This window comes from Chiloscyllium plagiosum, unplaced genomic scaffold, assembly GCF_037043375.1.
Source record: "Chiloscyllium plagiosum isolate Xiang-an unplaced genomic scaffold, Cpla_swu_hap1 HiC_scaffold_36, whole genome shotgun sequence".
NCBI classification, from domain to species: domain Eukaryota; kingdom Metazoa; phylum Chordata; class Chondrichthyes; order Orectolobiformes; family Hemiscylliidae; genus Chiloscyllium; species Chiloscyllium plagiosum.
In genome coordinates, this window is record NW_028270174.1 from 30,615,521 (window position 1) to 30,635,011 (window position 19,491).

General features: G+C 40.0%; 1 protein-coding gene across 4 annotated transcripts in view; it reads right to left on the reverse strand.

Annotated features, from left to right (window-relative positions):
- LOC122539369 (alpha-1,3-mannosyl-glycoprotein 4-beta-N-acetylglucosaminyltransferase B-like) overlaps nucleotides 1-19,491 on the reverse strand; it is a 251,205-nt gene that overhangs the window by 170,540 nt on the left and 61,174 nt on the right. For all 4 annotated transcript variants that reach the window (XM_043674130.2, XM_043674129.2, XM_043674128.2 and 1 more), the window contains exon 2: nucleotides 5,269-5,457. In XM_043674130.2, coding sequence (XP_043530065.1) covers nucleotides 5,269-5,443 — 175 coding nt within the window. In that variant the 5' untranslated portion in view covers nucleotides 5,444-5,457. The remainder of the gene's footprint in view (nucleotides 1-5,268; nucleotides 5,458-19,491) is intronic.

Consider the following 19,491-nt stretch of genomic DNA (forward strand, 5'->3'; position numbering starts at 1 on the left):
GACTGTGGGAGTTTGGTACAGGTAAATTGACTGCCACGCTTCCAACACTACAGGAGTATTACACTTCAGAAGTACTTCATTACCTATAGAGTACTTTGAGACTTCTTGGTGGTTATGTTAGGCACTATTTAAATGAAAATCTTTCTATTTTCCTCATGATGCCATTCAAAAAGAGCAGTGGTATTCTCCTAGTGCCTTAATGAACAATTAACCATTAAATAACTATCTAAAATAGTGTAATTAGTCATTTATTATGTGGCTGTTTGCGGACCTTTGCCACTTCCCTAGTTTAAAGCATTGGTTAATCAGCCATGAATATTTTGAGACAGCTTAAAATTGAGAAAAGGCATTACACAAATAAAAGTTTTTATAACTAATTTTCCTGAAGGTATAGGTGTTTGTCTATGTGAGTCTCAATGTTATAAATTCCTCACTATATCTAAATGTAGAAATTAGGAGCAGGAGTAGGCCATTTGGCCCTTTGAGCCTGTTCCACCATTCAGTGTGATCAGGGCTGATCAAATGCTCTGTACAATTCTTTCCTGATAATGGGCTTTATGCCTGAAATGAACTCTCCTGCTCTTCGGATGCTGCTTGACCTGCTGTGCTTTTCCAGTGCCACACTTTTCGATTCTGTACTATGTTCCTGCTTTCTCGCTTTGATCCCTTTCGCCCTAAGATCTATTTCTAACTCCTTCTTGAAAACACTCAATGCTTTGGCTTAAACTCAGAATTCCTCTGGGTGAAGAAATTTCTCCTCATCTTAGTCCTAAACAGCCTACCCTGTATCCTTGGATAGTGACCCTTGAATCTGGACACCCCAGCCATCAGAAACATCCTTCCACGTTTACCCTGGCTCATCCTGTTAGAATGTATAGATTTCTAAGAGATTCCCACCCTCATTTTTCTAAACTCCAGTGTACATAGAGTCATAGAGATGTACAGCATGGAAACAGACCCTTAGGTCCAACCTGTCCATGCCGACCAGATATCCCAACCTAATCTAGTCCCACCTGCTAGCACCCGGCCCATATCCCTCCAAACCCTTCCTATTCATATACCCATCCAAATGCCTCTTAAATGTTGCAATTGTACCAGCCTCCACCACTTCCTCTGGCAGCTCATTCCAATTGTACCACCCTCTGCGTGAAAAAGTTGCCCCTTAGGTCTCTTTTATATCTTTCCCCTCTCACCCTAAACCTATGCCCTCTAGTTCTGGACTCCCCGATCCCAGGGAAAAGACTTTGTCTATTTATCCTATCCATGCCCCTCATAATTTTGTAAACCTCTGTAAGGTCACCCCTCAGCCTCCGACGCGCCAGGGAAAACAGCCCCAGCCTGTTCAGCCTCTCCCTGTAGCTCAGATCCTCCAACCCTGGCAACATCCTTGTAAATCTTTTCTGAATCCTTTCAAGTTTCACAACATTTTTCCGATAGGAAGACCAGAATTGCACACAATATTCCAACAGCCGTAACATGACCTCCCAACTCCTGTATTCAATACTCTGACCAATAAAAGAAAGCATACCAAACGCTTTCTTCACTATCCTATCTACCTGCGACTCCACTTGCAAGGAGCTATGAACCTGCACTCCAAGGTCTCTTTGTTCAACAACACGCCCTATAAGTCCTGCTAAGATTTGCTTTCCCAAAATGCAGCACCTCACATTTATCTGAATTAAACTCCATCTGCCACTTCTCAGGCCATTGGCCCATCTGGTCCAGATCCTGTTGTAATCTGAGGTAACCCTCTTCGCTGTCTACGACACCTCCAATTTTGGTGTCATCTGCAAACTTACTCGCATCCAAATCATTTATGTAAATGACAACAAGTAGAGGGCCCAGCACTGATCCTGTGGCATTCCACTGGTCACAGGCCTCCAGTCTGAAAAACAACCCTCCACCACCACCCTCTGTCTTCTACCTTTGAGCCTGTTCTGTATCCAAATGGCTAGTTCTCCCTGTATTCTATGAGATCTAACCTTGCTAATCAGTCTCCCATGGGGAACCTTGTCGAACGCCTTACTGAGTCCATATAGATCACATCTAGCGCTCTGCCCTCATCAATCTTCTTTGTTACTTCTTCAAAAAACTCAATCAAGTTTGTGAGACATGATTTCCCACACACAAAGCCATGTTGACTATCCCAAATCAGTCCTTGCCTTTCCAAATACATGTACATCCTGACCCTCAGGATTCCCTCCAACAACTTGCCCACCACCAAGGTCAGGCTCACTGGTCTATAGTTCCCTGGCTTGTCTTTACTGCCCTTCTTAAACAGTGGCACCATGTTTGCCAACCTCCAGTCTTCTGGCACCTCACCTGTGACTATCGATGATTCAAATATCCCAGCAAGAGGCCCAGCAATCACTTCTCTAGCTTCCCACAGAGTTCTCGAGTACACCTGATCAGGTCCTGGGGATTTATTCACTTTTAACCGTTTCAAGACATCCAGCACTTCCTCCTCTGTAATCTGGACATTTTGCAAGATGTCACCACATCTATTTACCTACAGTCTATATCTTCCATATCCTTTTCCACAGTAAATACTGATGCAAAATATTCATTTAGTATCTCCCCGATTTTCTGTGGCTCCACACATAGACAGCCTTACTGATCTTTGAGGGGCCCTATTCTCTCCCTAGTTACCCTTTTGTCCTTAATATATTTGTAAAACTCTTTGGATTCTCCTTAATTCTATTTGCCAAAGCTATCTCATGTCCCTGTTTTGCCCTCCTGATTTCCTTCTTAAGTATACTCCTACTTTCTTTATACTCTTCTAAGGATTCACTCGATCTATCCTGTCTATACCTGACATATGCTTCCTTCTTTTTCTTAACTAAACCCTCAATTTCCTTAGTCATCCAGCATTCCCTATACCTACCAGCCTTCCCTTTCACCCTGACAGGAATATACTTTCTCTGGATTCTTGTTATCTCATTTCTGAAGGCTTCCCATTTTCCAGCCGTCCCTTTACCTGCGAACATCTGCCTCCAATCAGCTTTCGAAAGTTCTTGCCTAATACTGTCACAATTGTCCTTTCTCCAAATTAGAACTTCAACTTTTAAATCTGGTCTATCCTTTTCCATCACTATTTTAGAACGAATGGAATTATGGTCGCTGGCCCCAAAGTACTCCCCTACTGACACCTCAGTTACCTGCCCTGCCTTATTTCCCAAGAGTAAGTCAAGTTTTGCACCTTCTCTAGTAGGTACGTCCACATATTGAATCAGAAAATTGTCTTGTACACACTTAAGAGATTCCTCTCCATCTAAACCTTTAACACTATGGCAGTCCCAGTTGATGTTTGGAAAGTTAAAATCCCCTACCATAACTACCCTATTATTCTTACAGATAGCTGAGATCTCCTTACAAGTTTGTAGTCCTAACTGATCCGGTCTCTCTTTGTATATCAGTTCTGCCATCCCAGGAATCAGTCCGGCAAATTTTCATTGCACTCCCTCCATGGCCAGAACATCCTTCTTCAGCTGAGGAGACAAAAACCCCACACAATACTCCAGGTGTGGTCTCACGAAGGCCCTGTACAAATGCAGCAGGACATCCCTGCTCCTGTATTCGAGTCCTCTCAATATGTTACACAGAAAGTGCAGGAAAGTGGACATGAGGAAGATCAGATCAGCCATGATCCGACTGAATAATGAAGCAGGCTGAAGGGATTGAACAGCCTACTCCTGTTCCCAATTCTTAGGGTCTTTCTTAGGCCAATAGACAATTTGCCTTTTCACCTTCTTGACTGCTGCACCTGCATGCTTATTGAGTGGAACTTTCAGTGACTGTTCAAAGCTACTCAGGTCTTGTTGCAATCTATCATCATTTTGTTAATAATCTGCATTCCTGTTTTTGCTACAGAAGTCGATGACCTCACACTTATTCCACATTATACTTAACCTGTCATGAATTTTCCCATTCACTCAACTTATCCAAAACATATTGAAATACCTCTGCAATCTCCTCAGTTAACCCTCCAACAGAGCTTTATGTCATCTGTAAACTTGGAGATATTAAATTTAGTCACCCTACCTAAATCAGTAATATATATTGCGAATAACTGGCATCCAAGTCCTGACTCCTGTGGTATACCCCTAGTCAATGCCTGTCACTTGGAAAATTACTTATTTATTCTTTCCCTTGGTTTCTTGTTTGCCAACTAGTTCTCTGTCCATGTCAATACATTACCCCCAATTCTACACACTTCAATTTTACATGTTAAACTCTCTTTTAGAACTTATCAAAAGCCTTCTGAACATCCAAGCAAATCACATCCACTGGCTTCTCCTTGTCAACTCTACCAGTTACGTGCCTGAAAAGTTCCAGTAGACTTGTCAAATGTTTCAATCCATGCTGATTTTGTCTGATCCTGTCACTGTGTTCCAAGTACTGTGCTATTAAATCTTTCACGATGGACTCCAGTATTTTTCCTATTATTAATGTCAGGCTAACTGGTCTATATTTCCGTTTTCTCTCCATTTGTTTTTTGTAATAGTTGGGGGTTGCATTAGCTACTCTCCAATCCTTAGGAATTGCTCCAGAGTCAGTAGAATCTTGAAAGATGACCACCAATGCATCCACATTGCCTACCTAGAAATTCTTATTGAACTGAGGCTGAATGTACTCAAAGCTTCACAAACATTTTCCTGTGGGATTTGTGGAATAATGATAAAAAGAAAGCTCAGTCAATGGTTTTCCATTATCTAGAGCGGGAATGCTAGTGTTATCTGAATACAAGAACTCGTTATCACAGGAAGTGGTTGAAACAAAATAACAAGATGTTATTTTAAATGGCACTCCTCGGGTAATTTTTCTCCCCAAAGTGCTTCACAGGAGCATTACAGAGATTGGGATTCGCTAAGCCATGCAGGAGTTCAAAAACAAGGGTGAGAAATTTAAAATCAAGGTGTTGCCAACTGGGACTCAACATGTTCTGGAAACAAGTGTAATTGCTTCTTGAACTACAATCAGAAATGTTGAGGACGCTAACGGATTCAGTATCTACAGCAGAATGCGAACAATCTAAAGTGGTACAGTTGGCCTTCCGGGCAGTTCCACCATTTCCTGATATTTCAGTCTCCAGCATTTTGCCTTTGCCTTCTGTAACTCTTTGTAGTTATTTGTTGCAAAAGCCTCAGTCTTTAGGTGAACAGGTTTGAATGATATCATTATCACATCCTTTTCCCAGTGTAGAAACTTTGCAAAATCAAATTAATGCCATTTAGCACTTAATATACAACAAATTCTTATGAATTTTACCTGAAAAATTGGAGAAATTCCTAGATGTATTATTCAGTGTCTTTTTGTCCACGGCTATTATTTGCTTTATCTTGTTCAAGACAAGTTTCAATTCCTCCGAATGTTTCAGACTTTCTTTTTCGGCCATATGCATTCTGTTACTCAGTTCCAAAAGTTCGTGTTGATGCGCAATCATTTCATAATCACCTTCTGAAAAAAATAAGAAAGGCTACTGTAATACCTCTGCATTTCAAATTAATGACTTTATTTTCCATTTATCACATTTCCAGTCTGACTTTTGGAGCGAGATGTGTTTTAGTGTGGGTTGGATGGGGCTGTAAAATTTCACAAAATTAGTCTGTACCAATGGGACTCTGCAGGTTTGGTCTTGGCATGAGGGCAAGGTAGCTGGCAGCAGGTGGTGCTGGGGTAGAGTTACAGGGGAGACCACCAAGCATTTGATAGAAATGGCAGCATACCCAAATCATTTCCCCAGTTCAGCCTCATTTGAATTTTGATAATATAAAAATAAATGCTTGCATTTAAATAACACCTTTCTTGGCTTCAGGGTGCTTCCAAATGTTTTACAGACTATGAAGTACTTTTAAAGTGTATTCGCTGTTGTTCCTTAGGAAGCATGGGTAAAAGTGAATTGGAATAAAAAAGGGTGAAAGTAAAATGGGTGATCTTGAGTTAACAGCCCATTTAACACCTGTCCTGGTACCATTGTTATAAAGTCAAAAGAGTGTAAGGTCACTTTAAGAGAGAGGTGCCTTTTCTGAGCTGAGAGATTCTGAGAGGAAGTGTCTGTGATTGGATGACTGGTGGAAAGAGTGCTGAGAATAGATAATAAGTAACAATCAGCTTGGGGTTGTTTTGATGTTAAAGCAACTGGATTTGAATTTAACCAATTAATTTAAATTATGACGAGGATACCAAAATACAATTGAATTTGAATTTATTGTACAGGTCGCTCTGCTATAACACACGTTTCATTAAAACAAATTGGCTATAACACAATTGATGAATTGTGGACAGTGTTTGGATAATGCAAACTTTCTACTGAATGGATATAGTGATCTCCTATAGCACGGACTTGCAGAGGAATGCAACTGCTGCGTTATGGCAGAACAACCTGTATTGACAACATCGAGCCAATGAGAAGGTACAATATTGGGGGTATAAAAAGGCAAGGGCATTTTGAAAATGAGCTAGAGCTAACTACCCATTGAACGTGAGAGCACATGACAACTGAAAGGGACTCTCAAAAGAAATCTCTCAGAAAGCATAATCTATTAAAGGTACCAAGATATTTTATACAAAGCCACTCGCTATAAAAAGTAAGACAACGACCCAGGGAGAAGACAGCAGATTCGGAAGACCAGAAGGAAGACTGCATAAGAGACTGCATGGACTTTGAGAGATTAAGTTAATTTAATGTTTAATAATTGTGTTATTGGGGCAGCATTTTTGTAGAATTGGGGTCAGATAGTTATTAGTTAAGAAAAAAAGGGTGAGGATTTGTTAATAGCTTTTGTTTAATGTTCACTGTTAGAATTAGGAAAATAAATTATTAGCTTTCTTTAAGCAGTGGAAATCAGGGATTTTCTTTCACTCACACACTTTCAGCAGATTACGAGGAAAGGTGAGCTATTCTGGGGTGTTAGATTTAATTAGCAGAGGTGATTGACCTCCACATTGTAACACCATACTGGAGTGAATTCAGATGAAATGAAAATTGGGAGAGCTGTAAAACTGGTCGTTGATTTGTTGATATCTGTTTTACATGATCTCTCAGTAAGATCTCTTTCCCATAGACTCTCTTTCCCAGTAAGCAGTGGAAACTGGGTCATTGAATATAACCGCTCCAGAAGTGGGGGCAAAGTCACATATGTTCACACTGTATGCGGATGATGTTCTTGTCCTCTTATCAAACTCAACAATCTCAGTTCCATACCTGATACAATGCGTCAATTTCTTTGGTGGCTTCTCGGGTTATAATTTTGCGAAGTCAGAGGCCGTGCCCATGGGTGGTCTCCTGAGAATGCCTGGTCCTGAGGGTGGATCTCAGTTCCCCTTTAGATGGTCACAGGAGGGCTTTCTCTACTTAGGGATGTTTATTACTCCCGTTTTTGATCGGCTATTTGAAGCCAATTTTGCCCATTTATTCAACAGTATGAAGCAAGACCTTCGTAGATGGGAGGTACTTCCGATCTCTTGGTTAGGTCAGATAGCCCTCATTAAAATGAACATTCTGCCCTGCCTGTTGTATCCTATGTAAATACTTCCTCTGCATTTTACCAAGAAAATATTTAGAAGACTGAACGGCTGGTTTAGTTCCTTTATCTGGTATCACAAGCAGCCCCTAATTAAACTGACTAAAGTCCAGTTACCTCACAGACAGGGAGGAGTGGGCCTCCCAGATATCAACAACTATCAGTTAAGCTCGTTGCTATCTTATGTGAATGATTGGGCCCGGGGGAACCCTCATTCACTTTGGTGGGACATCGAAGCATCTCAGGCAAGAGGCCCCCTTATTAGCCTGATGTTCTTAGTCAAAATGAGAACAGTTAAGGACTATTGCCATAGCCCAACAGTCATCAACACTGTCAAGGCATGGAGGGCAATGTGTCAGAGTGAAGGCAATAATTGCCAAAACCTCATTTTTGACACCCATAGTTGGTATGCCGGGTTTTCAGCCAGGGATGATGGACTCTGGGTTTAAACTATGGGCAGCTAGGGGCGTGTCTTGCCAGGGTGATTTATTCAAAGGGACTTACTGATGTCTTTTGACCAGTTGGCTCGGAAGTATGAATTGCCCAGTAGGGACCTCTTTTCTTTCTTTCAAATTAGAAAAATTTCATACAAAAAGTGACCACATCTTTAACTGATCCTTATAGGTCTGACATGGAGAAGAGGCGGTTGACTGCTGAGGGTACATTATCTGTTAGCAACACTTATCATCTATTGGGAGAGGGTCCCTCAAACGAGATCAAATGACTCTGTAAGGTATGGGAAAGGGAGCCGGATGTTGAGATCTCTTTTGAAAAATGGGAGGATATCTGGGAAAATGCAAGAAGGATCTCATTTTACAACAGACTCATGCCTTGCAATTCAAGATTCTCCACAGGGTCCATCTGGCCCCAGACTGCTAGATTTAAAGCCGGAGCATCTCCAACGTGTCCTAAATGTAACGTGGAGCATGGGCACACTCACTCATTGTCTCTGGTCCTGCCAGAGACTGCGGGTATACTGCAGCACTGTGGTAAGCAAAATAGAGAAGGTCTTGGGGACGGAGGTGGAGATGGACTCGGTATCTCTGCTTCTTGGCTTTGTTAATTCACTTTCATTAGATGCACACAAAAAAAGGCTTTGCCGTATCCTCATTTTTTGTGCCAGAAAGAACATTCTGTTAGGGTGTGCTTTGGAAAATCCCCCAGGGCTGGCGGGCTGGCAAACGTTAGTCATGGAGCACATCCCCTTGGACTTCCTTACGAGTATGGTGCACCATAAAACTGAGAATTTCTATCAGACATAGTGACCTTTTTTGGACTACCAGGATACAAATTTGTCTGCCATGTTACTAAGAGCCTTTATATAGCCACGGCAATTCTATGTAATGGATTTGATATCCAGAGGGGAGGAACTATGAACTTATGAATTTGTGTAAACTTATGCGCTTGATGATCGAGGGCTATTGCTTTGTTTTGCTGAGCTGTGTTATGGTTATTATCATTATTATTATTGTTAAGATTTTCCTTTTTAGCTTAGTTATTAGCTATTATTTATTTATGTAATTAGGGGTTTGTTTTTTAATATAAATTTGAATTGTTTGTATTTGTTGTAATAGTCAAAAGAAAAACTTTTCTTTTTTTTAAATCGAAAATATATTTTTTTAAAAATTGCTACAAGGGACTCTTCTGTCAAGGGCACAGACAGGACATTCTGTGGCAGTGAGTGTGAATCACGGACACAGTATATTGTTTTCCTTGTGTCAGGGTTAAAGACGCATCAAACCATTTGAAGCATATCGTCAAAAGGGAGAGTAAGAAGCAGGACGTTCTTGTACACATTGGTAGAAACGACATAGTTAGGATAAGGGTTAAGGCTTTGCAGAGTGAATATGAGAGGTTAGGTCAAAGGTTAAAAGTAGTAATGTCTGGTTTACTCCCAGTGTCAAGTTCTAATGAGCAAAGGACTAAAAGGATAGGTCAGATAAATCAATGGCTGGAGAGTTGGTGCAATGTGCAGGGATTCAGAGGAGAAAGTGAGGTCTGCAGATGCTGGAGATCAAAGTTGAAACTTTATTGCTGGAACAGCACAGCAGGTCAGGCAGCATCCAGGGAACAGGAGATTCGACGTTTCGGGCACAGGCCCTTCTTCAGGAATCAGGCAGAGAGCTTCTTCAAGGAAGGCATCCTTGATTCCTGAGGAAGGGCCTGTGCCCGAAACGTCGAATCTCCTGTTCCCTGGATGCTGCCTGACCTGCTGTGCTGTTCCAGCAATAAAGTTTCAGCAGGGATTCAGAATCTTGTATCATTGAGATTTTTTCTGGGGTAGAAAAGGTTTGTTCAAAAGGGATGGGTTTCTCCTGAATGGGAAATATCCTGGTGGGGAGATTTGCTAATTCTATTTCAGGAGCTTGTAAACTATTAGAGAGGGAGTGTGAGGGGTTCCTAAGTTGAAATGAAAATAGAAAGACAGATGAGGATGGTTCTGAATCAGAAAAGACCAAGTTAATTGGAAAAGATGGACAACAGCAAGAGAGAGAACAAGATAACCCTGAAGAATTAAACTGCATTTATTTCAAGAAAGGGGTCTTACAAGTGAGGCGGATGAACTCAGGGCATGTATTGTAACATGGGACTAGGACATCATAGCTATTACAGAAACTTGGCTGAGGGAAGGACAGGACTAGCAGCTCAATGTTCCAGATTTTAGATGCTGTAGGAAGGGAGGCATGAGAGGTGAGGGAGTGGTATTTTTAATTAAGGAACACATTACTAATGTAATTAGAGAGGACAATTCTGAAGGACCATCCAATGAAAACATATGGGTTGAAATTAGAAATAAGAAAGGGATAATCATCTTGTTGCGATTGCACTATAGGCCCCCCCAGTAGTCAGAAGGAAATTGAGGAGCAAATATGTAGATAGATCTCAGATATATGTGAGAATAATACGATTGTAATAGTAGGGGTTTTAATTTTCCAAATATTGACTGGGACTGCTATGGAGTTAAAGGAGAGTTCTCACCTCTCCTCCCCTGCCCCCCACCCTGCCTTATTGCTTTTTTATTGTCCTCTGCTGGTTTTTAAAAGTTTCTGATATAGATCCTGGTTAAATACTGCCACTCACTCTTGAGGCTCGCATAGTCATAATTGTCACTGAGGAGCTGACACCTTTTGAACTGTAACTCAATGTGTCAAGGCCTTCACAATAGGCAGGATAAATCTGGAATGGAACATTTGTTAAATAGAATCATATAGTCAAAGAGACATACAGCATGGTCCAATTAGTTCATACCAACCATGTTCCCAAACTAAACTTGTTCTATCTGCTTGCATTTGGCCCATATCCCTCCAACCTTTTCCTACTTATGTATTTATCCAAATGTCTTGTAAACATTGGAACTGTACATCTCTGATCCCAGCCTACACCACAAGACAAAGATAATTTTACAAACATCTCTTGGAATGTTTAAAAAACTCTTATCCCTCTATTTTCCAAATTTAGCAACTGAGTATATCCTCTTGAAATTCTTGTCCATAAAAATGCACCATACATGAGGTTGAAAGATCACAAGGTTACTTTTCAATGTTTCAAAAATTCTTAATCATCCAACCAGTGTGTTTTGCAATATGATGATCCTCTGAGCTTACCAATTGGAGGAAGATACTTCCCAGAAATGCTTGGAGCATGGCTATTGCAGGACTGCAAGCCGAACGTGTTTGATGCTAAGGTTCTAAGGACAAATCAGGTAAAATTGTATTGAAAAGAAATCTGTTTTATTTTTGAAATAAAATGGTTTCCTACTTATGTAAGCATTTCATTGTTCATACCGACCACAAAACATTAGAAATTAATTATCCAGAACCTTTCTCAAGTGCACTTCCAGACACCAATGACTACTTCAAAGATCCAAGGGTACAATTTAGAAGTTTAACTAGTTTCCAAATTATTACATTTAAATTCTGGTCCCCAAAAAACTACTTTTAGGCAACTTCCAAACGCTGCTAAGAACAAAGATATTCCTTTAAACCTACAAACCAATATTATTGAATGTGATTTGGAACACAGCTTTAACATTGACCTAATTTGGTCATTTGCAACATTTTGATCATAGCCTGATACAGTAGGTTCAGCAAGCCATTTCAGAGATTACTAGCTGCAACAGCTCACAATGACCATCATCACTGGGTTGTCTGAATGCACCCAAAAGATCCCTAAGCTAGCACATTCATTCTGGTCATTCGGAGATGATATGGGACACATTAGGAGTATAATTTCCAAAGGCAAAGAAGTGGTAATTCCACACACTTACATGAAGACATGCTAAGCCATATTTATGTATTAGTCACACCAAAAAAAAAATCAAGAGATTGGTATATGAATCCTTATATTTATGCTGCAATATAAATAAGGACATGTATCAACTAATTAAATTTGTGAGATCTGTCAATGCCATTAACTTCAACCATTGAGAGAACCTCCCTTTCCACAAGAAATGTATTCTCACTGTACAAGAATCGCAACTGATCTTTTCCATGTTCAAGGATACAACTATGTTCTGGTGACCAACTCCTTTGAGTCTGCTGTTGTACAATGAATCAAAGCTATCCCTAGTGTAATGGTCACTGATACTGCTATATTCAATATGTTTAGCACTCCTCAATAAATTGCATCTGACAATAGTTCGCTGACAACCTTCAACACATGTCCAGAAATGGAGTGTTCAATATATTATCTCTCTCCTCACTATTCTCAGTCAAGCAGTCTCACAGGACATTGTTCATACAGTAAAATCCACCATCGTCAAGTGTAAAGCCACTTGACAATATGTTCAGATAGCTATGCTAAATCTCCGTGATACTCCTCAAGGCAACAGTTTCTCTTCATTGGTACTTCTCATATTTGGAGACAGACCCATATTGTTCTTCCCTCACACATTCTGACCATCTAACCACATGTGCATGACATGTTGTTGAGAAGAACAAAGAAAATGGTAGACGAGCATGATCATCAAGCCGGCAGCCTGTCACATTCCAAGAAGGACCATAAGTCCAAAGTGTTCAACTGCAGGAGCTTTATCAAGGTGCTGCTCATTTAACAGACAGCAAGATTAGATTAAGCTGTTTCCCACTCAAAATGGCTGATTACATCATCATGACATCATGTGATCAGACCGTTAAAGTGGCAAAAACCAACTTAAACCAGGACAAAGCATGAGAGTTTGAGATTTTCATACAATCACACGTGTGACCAGATGCAATGACATATGTTCAGTCTAGGTCATGTGACATTGTAATGAGCAGGAATGAAGACCTGTGAAGAACCAGGCAACACACCAAAGCTGCACAAAATCAACCGCTCATGACCCAGCATGATAACTCCCATACCGATGACAATCAACATCTAATGATACAAATCATCATCAATGAAAGACAGCACACTGCAGATGAAGCTGCACAGCAAAAATCAGATAAGTGTAGAATGATTAGATCTGATTTTGTCATACATCCACCAAAAGTTTAACTAAATCCATTATCTAAATGCAGCTATACAAATCATTTTCCATCTTATCGGAAAAGGGTTCCTCTTCTTTAAAGGGAAAAGGGGGGATATTGTGAAATAGGTCTGTACCTTTAATGCTGTTAGTTTACATCACAATATATGACATACCAGTATAAAGGTGCCTACCTGATCTGCTTTATCATCATTACTGAATCTCCCATTAACAATATCCTATGAGTCACCATTGACAATAATCTGAATACTGCAGCTACAGCAGCTGGTCAGAGGTTGGGAATTCTGTAATGAAATAGCTCACATCTAATTCCATAAAGTCTTTCCATCATCTATAAGGCACAAGTTAAAAGTATGATAGAATACTGTCCACTTTCTTGTACAAAAGCATCTCTAACAACATTTAAGAAGCTCATCATCATCCAAATCAAATCAGCCTCCTTTGTTGGTACATCATCATTCTTCACTCCCTCCACCGTCAAACATAGTGGCTGCATCATCTACAAGACACACTGCAGTAACTCACCAAACCTCCTCCAACTGTACTTCTCAAGCCCATAATTTCTACCAACAAGAAGGATAAAGGAACTCCACCACTACCAAGCTTCCCTCCAAGTTACACACCATCCTAATTTGGAATTATATTACTGTTCCTTCACTGTTGCTGTATCAAAATCCTGCAACTCACTTCCTAAATTCTATAGCATGGTGTCTGCAGTTCACCACCAGCTTCTCAAGAGCCTTTCAGGGCTGTACAATAAATCCTGGCTTATCTAATGCAGCCAATCTCCATGAAAGAATAAGTTTTTAAAAATGAACGGTGCAGTACATCTCCTTATTGCTTTGCAACTCAGAGTCTCCTGGATTCAACTGATAGCTCCAAGTAACATTGGGAAATCTGAATCCCTGGAAAAGCGACATGGTCCTTCAATTAGCCGAAAGTCATCTCCAAGAAGCTGAACAAAAGTTCAGTGGCAAATTTTTGATCTACCTACTCTGCATGCTTCTGGTGCATGCACAGCATACCTGCACTAGTTCCTTTCCAAAACACTGTATGCTATGCAAGGCATGGCAGAACTGGCTGGGGAGAGGTCATCCACCAATTTTGTGACTCTAGCTTTTGTGACAGATAACAATGATCTGGATAGAGCCCAATTTTACAGCCATTCTATCTTACTATTCCATAGTATAATCCTTGGCCCATTATGCTGTTTCTGAACAAACAAAATGAGTTTCAGAGATCATCTTACGCTGGGTGGCTGAAGTTGAAATGCATCTTCCTCAGAAGACATTCCATGTCATAGTATGCGACATTATTATGGTTTTGGATTTCAGCAGTTCAGTTAAGGGGTTATTGTTCACAAATATGCTATTAAAGTGTCTTTTCACATCTGAGTCATGGTCCTTCATTCTTAATAAAGCTATCATTGAATGTTTGATACAATGACTGATTATGTACGCCAACATTTTGTCAAACATTTGAGTTGAAAAATTAGTAATCTCAATTTGCAGAATCTCGCCAACGCATTTTCATCCATAGCTACTGTCCAAATGCAACACAAGGAAATTTATCCTGAAGAAATGGACTCAAGCTGCCTTTTCTGATCTCCAGTTATAGCAGAAGTCCTGATTTTACAAAAATCCCCAATGGAGAAACCCGAATTAAATTTTCCATGGTGCTTGTTGGTATTTCATTTTCTCACCTTTTGTTTCTGAAAGAATATTCTATGGAATGCAATTGTTTCTAGACTGTAGACTTTGTTAACGACTTATAGTAAAATTATAGGCATGGACACACCACTCATCAGGAAATGGTGTAAGGAAAAAATATGAGAAATAGCCACTGGAAAAAGTTTCAAATAAATTTCGACAATCTAGATGAAAAAACATGCAATTCTGCGCTTTGACGAGTACGGCCATAGCTATGGGTTCAGTTAAATACAGAAAACAAAACTTTGACAAGTAACCACTGCTGATCAATTACAGGTGATTTTCATTTATTGTAAGATTGAATCATATACACATGTCAAGCTTGAGAGAACTCTAAATTGATATTCTCAATAATTTCAAAACTGAATTAACAGATTTCTGATGGGCAAATTTACTAAGCGGTATGAAACCAAGGAGGGTAAATAGAGTTCTGATAATAATCAGCCACAATCTATTGAATGGAAAATTTGGTTTAATGCTGTTCCTATGATCTTTTAAATTTGTTCGTGAGGATTTGGGCATCGCTGACTAAGCTAGCTTTTATTATCCAGACGTAAATACCCATGAGAAGTGGCGGTAAGCCAGAACCCTTAGGGACATTTTGTGAACAAATAAAACAAGTTTGTGGTTTTTCCAGTTATTAGCAGAAAAGTAATAATTTTAGATTAGATTCCTCTACAGTGTGGAAACAGGCCCTTCAGCCTAACAAGTCACACCGACCTTCCAAAGAGCAAACCACCCTGACCCATTTCCCTCTGACTAATGCACCTAACTCTACAGGCAATTTATCATGGCCAATTCACCTAGACTGCACTTCTTTGGACTGCGGGAGGAAATCCACGCAGATACATGGAGAATGTACAAACTCCACACAGACAGTTGCCTGAGGCTGGAATCGAACCTGGGTCCCTAGCGCTGTGAGGCAGCAGTGCTAACCACTGAGCCACCATGCCTTTGTCCAATTCTAATATAATAGGACAATAATGCAAAAAGGACCAATCTGGAAATTCACATAAAATGTAGGGCTGTACGCAATTGTCACAAACTTGTCTTGTGAACATTTTGGCAAGGTTTGTGCATTTCTTTTTAAAACTAATCAATGTATTTTTTTTCTCTGCTGCGTGTAGCCTCACCATTTCCCTGTAAGGGCTCCTTTTATTTTGCATGGCCAGGCACACAGTAACTTTAATCAGCCTGCACAGTATTTTTAGGGCTGCTTGGTGGTTGTGCAAGTAAACAGTTTACTGAGAAAATTGGACGTAATATTAATGGTCAGAATAACAGGCTAATATTCATTACTCATGGCTATATATAGGACATTGCCAATGCAAAATGGCTGACACAATAATTTTGCATAACAATACCCAAACATCCCATGCCGGGAACACAGATAGTGCAGGAAGCCCTGTGGCTGTCTCTAATAGTTACAGCATTTTGGATACTATTGGAAGAGATGACTTCTCACTGAATAGTAGTGGTAGTCAGGTCCATGACACCATGGGTAGTTCTGCTGTATGGATGCGGGGGGGGGGGGGGGGGGGGGGGTGAAAGTGTGAGTGTACAAATGGATCTCAATGTCCTTGTATCCCAGTCAAATAAACAGGAAGATGCAATAAGTAATTAGGGAGTGTTACGAATTATGCCAGACCACTCAAAACATTCTGAAGCAGGCAGCCGAGACCATAACTTTGCAATTTGGTTTGTTAAGTGTACAGTGAGAATTAGCCATTTGAGTTAGCTAGGTTGACTACCAGGTTTTAAAACAGACAAAAATTTATTCACAAAATTATGGAATGAAACACAAACACAAAGGACAGAGTAAAGAACACCTCCAGAACTGAGTCTGTCCAAACTAGACTTAATTATGCTGTTCCAAATATACACAGCAGTCCCATATAAACAAACCCTTTAAACAGAATAAAAATGAGACAAAAGCTTACAGGTCAAAGTTAGAGGGGCAGAAGGAGACAGAGTTTAGCAGCCTGTTTCCACACAGCTCCACAGGTGAACTGATCATAACTTAACTTCAGTTTCCAGGACTGGCCACTCCCCTTTCATTGTACAGGTCACTTCTAAACAATAAAAGCTTTGGCCTAAAGACTCATCTGTTAACGTATAGTCAAAGAGACCTCTTAATACCCTTTTACCTCTGACCAAACCCAGTCGATTTGGAGCCAGGACTGTTTTACAACCCCTCTGAAAAAAAAATCAAGGACACAGTATCCTTGAGAAAAAGAACAGCTTTTAGAAAAAAGGATCAGCTTTATGACAGCAGGCAAATGGTATGTTGGCCTTCATTGCAAAAAGATTAGAGTTCAGATGTAATGATGCCTTATTGCATGTATAAAAGGCCTTGGTGAGACTGTACCTGGAATACTGTGTGTAGTTTTGATCTCACTACCTAAGAAAGGGTATATTCACCATAGAAGGAGTGCAGTGAAGCTTCATAGGCTGATACCAGGGAAGGCAGATCTACTGTAGAAGGAGAAGTTGACTAATTTGCCATCACAGAAGCCCAGGTGACTGAATATATTCGAGAAAGGGACTGATCAGTTTTTCGATACTAAAGGCATCAATGGGTTGGATAGAAAATGGGAATATGGAGTCAAAATAGAAGATCAGCCATAATTGTATGGAACAGCAGAGCAGGCTGTAATGGTCTATTAAGCTGTTCCGGTTCCTAGTTTCTATGTTTCTATATCAAAAGGAACGCATTGTTTGTGAAGTGTTATGAGATGTTAGGCGAGATATTGACTACAGTGGTAATAAAAACTGAGAGAGATGTAAAGAAAACTGCTGACTCATTATCATTTGCATCACCCTATTAAACATGAATCACGAATCATGGCTCAATTGGTAGCATTCTTGCCTCTGAGACCGAGTTCCAGGCTGAAATCCAACTCCACCCAAAATAAAGGCTGACAACCTAGACAGACAGTGCAAAAGGAGTCTGTACAGTTGAATGCACTTTCTTTCAGATAAAATGTTGAACCCAGGCCACCAACTGCCTTCTCAGGTGCATGCAAAATATTACAAAGCACAACTTTGAACAAAGCAAGAGAGTTCTCCTTGATTTCTGCCAATATTCATCCTTCGATTGACACCACAAAAATTTACCCATTGTTACTGTTTGTAAAAGCTGTTGTGCATACATTGGTTGCCATTATTCCTACTTTACAACAGTAACTACACTTTAAATGTATTTTGCTATTGGTTCGCACTTTGACATGCCTGGTCATTGTGAAAAATGCTATATAAATGCAAAGTGATATAAAAAGTAGTCATGGTGCAATTTAATGAAAATGGTTAACGTATATGAACACTCTGGATAGAAGTTTGCTCACTGAGCTGGAAGGTTCGTTTTCAGACGTATTATCACCATACTAGGTAACACCATCAGTGAACCTCCGGTGAAGCACTGGCATTAATGATCCACTTTCTATTTATGTGTTTATGTTTCCTTGGGTTGGTGACGTCATTTCCTGTGGTGATGTCACATGTATATGTACATATTTGTGTCTTCTGGAGTACAATGTGCAGTTCTGGTTGCGCTGTTATAGGAAAGATACTATTAAACTGGAGAGGGTTCAGAAAAGATTTGTCAGGATATTGCCTGCAATTGAGAGTTTGAGCTATAAAAATAGGCTTATACTTTTTGACATGTGACCTTAGGGAAGTTTATAAAATCACCAAGTGGGGCTGTTCAAAGCTAGGGGCATATTATTATGGTGACAGGAGAAAGATTTAACAAGGACATGAAGGACAATTTTTTTTACACAGTGTGATTATTGTGTGGAATGAACTGTCAGAGGACATGGTGGGTGCACATACAGTTATGATGTTTCAAAGACATTTAGATCAGTACATGAATAGGAAAGATTTGAATGGAGCAGGCAGGTGGGACTAGTTTAGTTTGGGAACATGGTCGACGTGGACCAGTTGAACCCAAGGGTCTGACCCATGCTATATGACTCTAGGATATTGAAATTATCCCATGGCGAAAATCTTTAATAAAGAATATATTTGCTTTACCTATGGATAAAGGATTGGAGCTGCACCAATAAAAGTTCAGGATATTCAATAATATCAACTATCTATTCTGGGCATGTACCAATGTGAAAGATTACGTCAGTGAAATGTTCCCACTATTTAATATTCTTGGGGGTTACTTCCATTAATATATCTAAAAATAAACTTTGTTGAAATTTTGCAAGAGAAAGCCCAGTTTAACAAAATTCATCCTTGTGGTGTAAGATCTTGCCATCCTACTGACAGCTGATTATTTCCAAGATGTCATTTTGGCACCAGATACAATAGTGTTCCACCTGTCCAGTTTGTAAACCCCCTACCCAGAGCACCAGGTACGCGGAACCTTACGGTATAGTTTTCATTTTATTCATCACTTTTCAAGCTTCAGTGCTGCAATAATTTTTGCACTGAAACTAATGTTTTCTTGATCCACTATTCCCATCTTTAAAGAAAAATAAAGGAAAATTCTTTTCTCAATGCTCTATGTGAATGCAAAATGCCTAGAATAAGAAACAATGTACTAGCCCCATGTGCACATGGTTTTCAAACACATAGATTTCAGTCTGAAATCTATTGCATACATAAGTGAATCTTGCTGCTTCACAGCACCAGATAAATACAGTGTGGAAACAGGCCCTTCGGCCCAACAAGTCCACACCGACCCTCTAAAGAGCAACCCACCCAGACCCATTTCCCTACATTTACCCCTTCACCTAACACTACAGGCAATTTAGCATGGCCAATTTATGGTGGCACAGTG